The 701-nt window shown below is 55.1% G+C and overlaps 1 protein-coding gene across 1 annotated transcript; it reads left to right on the top strand.

Moving 5' to 3' along the window:
- Positions 1-45: 45 nt before the first annotated feature.
- Positions 46-340, top strand: LOC104507815 (putative uncharacterized protein DDB_G0271974; the record flags this gene model as incomplete). Its single annotated transcript, XM_010149223.1, has 1 exon — positions 46-340. A coding segment is annotated over one exon (295 nt), but the record flags the coding sequence as incomplete, so codon positions are not given.
- Between the last annotated feature and the right edge of the window lie 361 nt (positions 341-701).

Raw genomic sequence — 701 nt, 5'->3', positions numbered from 1 at the left:
GAGGTTGAGACGGCGGGCGTGGTTGCTGTGCGAGCATCCCGAGAGCTCGCCGGCCGCCCGCGCCGTGGCCTTGCTCTCCGTCCTCGTCATCCTCGTCTCCATCGTCGTCTTCTGCTTGGAGACCCTGCCCCAGTTTCGGGTCGGAGGGGAGGGGGCTGCTCAGGTGAGTGGTGGGGAGGGGTGGGGGGATTCTGCGGCCACGCCATCCTCGTCCTCACCGTCCTCCTCCTCACCATCCTCTTCCTCACCCTCTTCATCCTCTTCCTCCTCCTCAACCTCATCATCCTCACTGTCCTCATCTTCATCCTCACCCTCTTCATCCTCATCCTCGCCATCCTCCTCATCTTCATCCTCACTCTCTTCATCCTCATCCTCGTCATCCTGCTCCTCATCATCATCTTCATCCCATCCTTGCCATCGTCATCTTCATCCTCACCATCCTCATCCTTGCCATCCTCCTACTTACCCTCATCATCCTCCTCACCATGTTCATCTTCATCCTCATTCTCAACCTCATCATCCTCACTGTCTTTATCTCCATCCTCACCCTCTTCATCCTCATCCTCATCGTCCTCCTCATCTTCATTCTCATCATCGTCATCCTCATCATCCTCATCCTTGCCATTGTCATCTTCATCCTCATCCTCGTCATCCTCCTCATCTTCATTCTCATCATCGTCATCCTCATCATCCTCATCCTT

Source organism: Eurypyga helias, unplaced genomic scaffold (assembly GCF_000690775.1).
Source record: "Eurypyga helias isolate BGI_N326 unplaced genomic scaffold, ASM69077v1 scaffold4453, whole genome shotgun sequence".
Taxonomy (NCBI): Eukaryota; Metazoa; Chordata; class Aves; order Eurypygiformes; family Eurypygidae; genus Eurypyga; species Eurypyga helias.
Note: the sequence above shows the minus strand (reverse complement) of the source record. Positions and strands in the feature narration are given on the sequence as shown.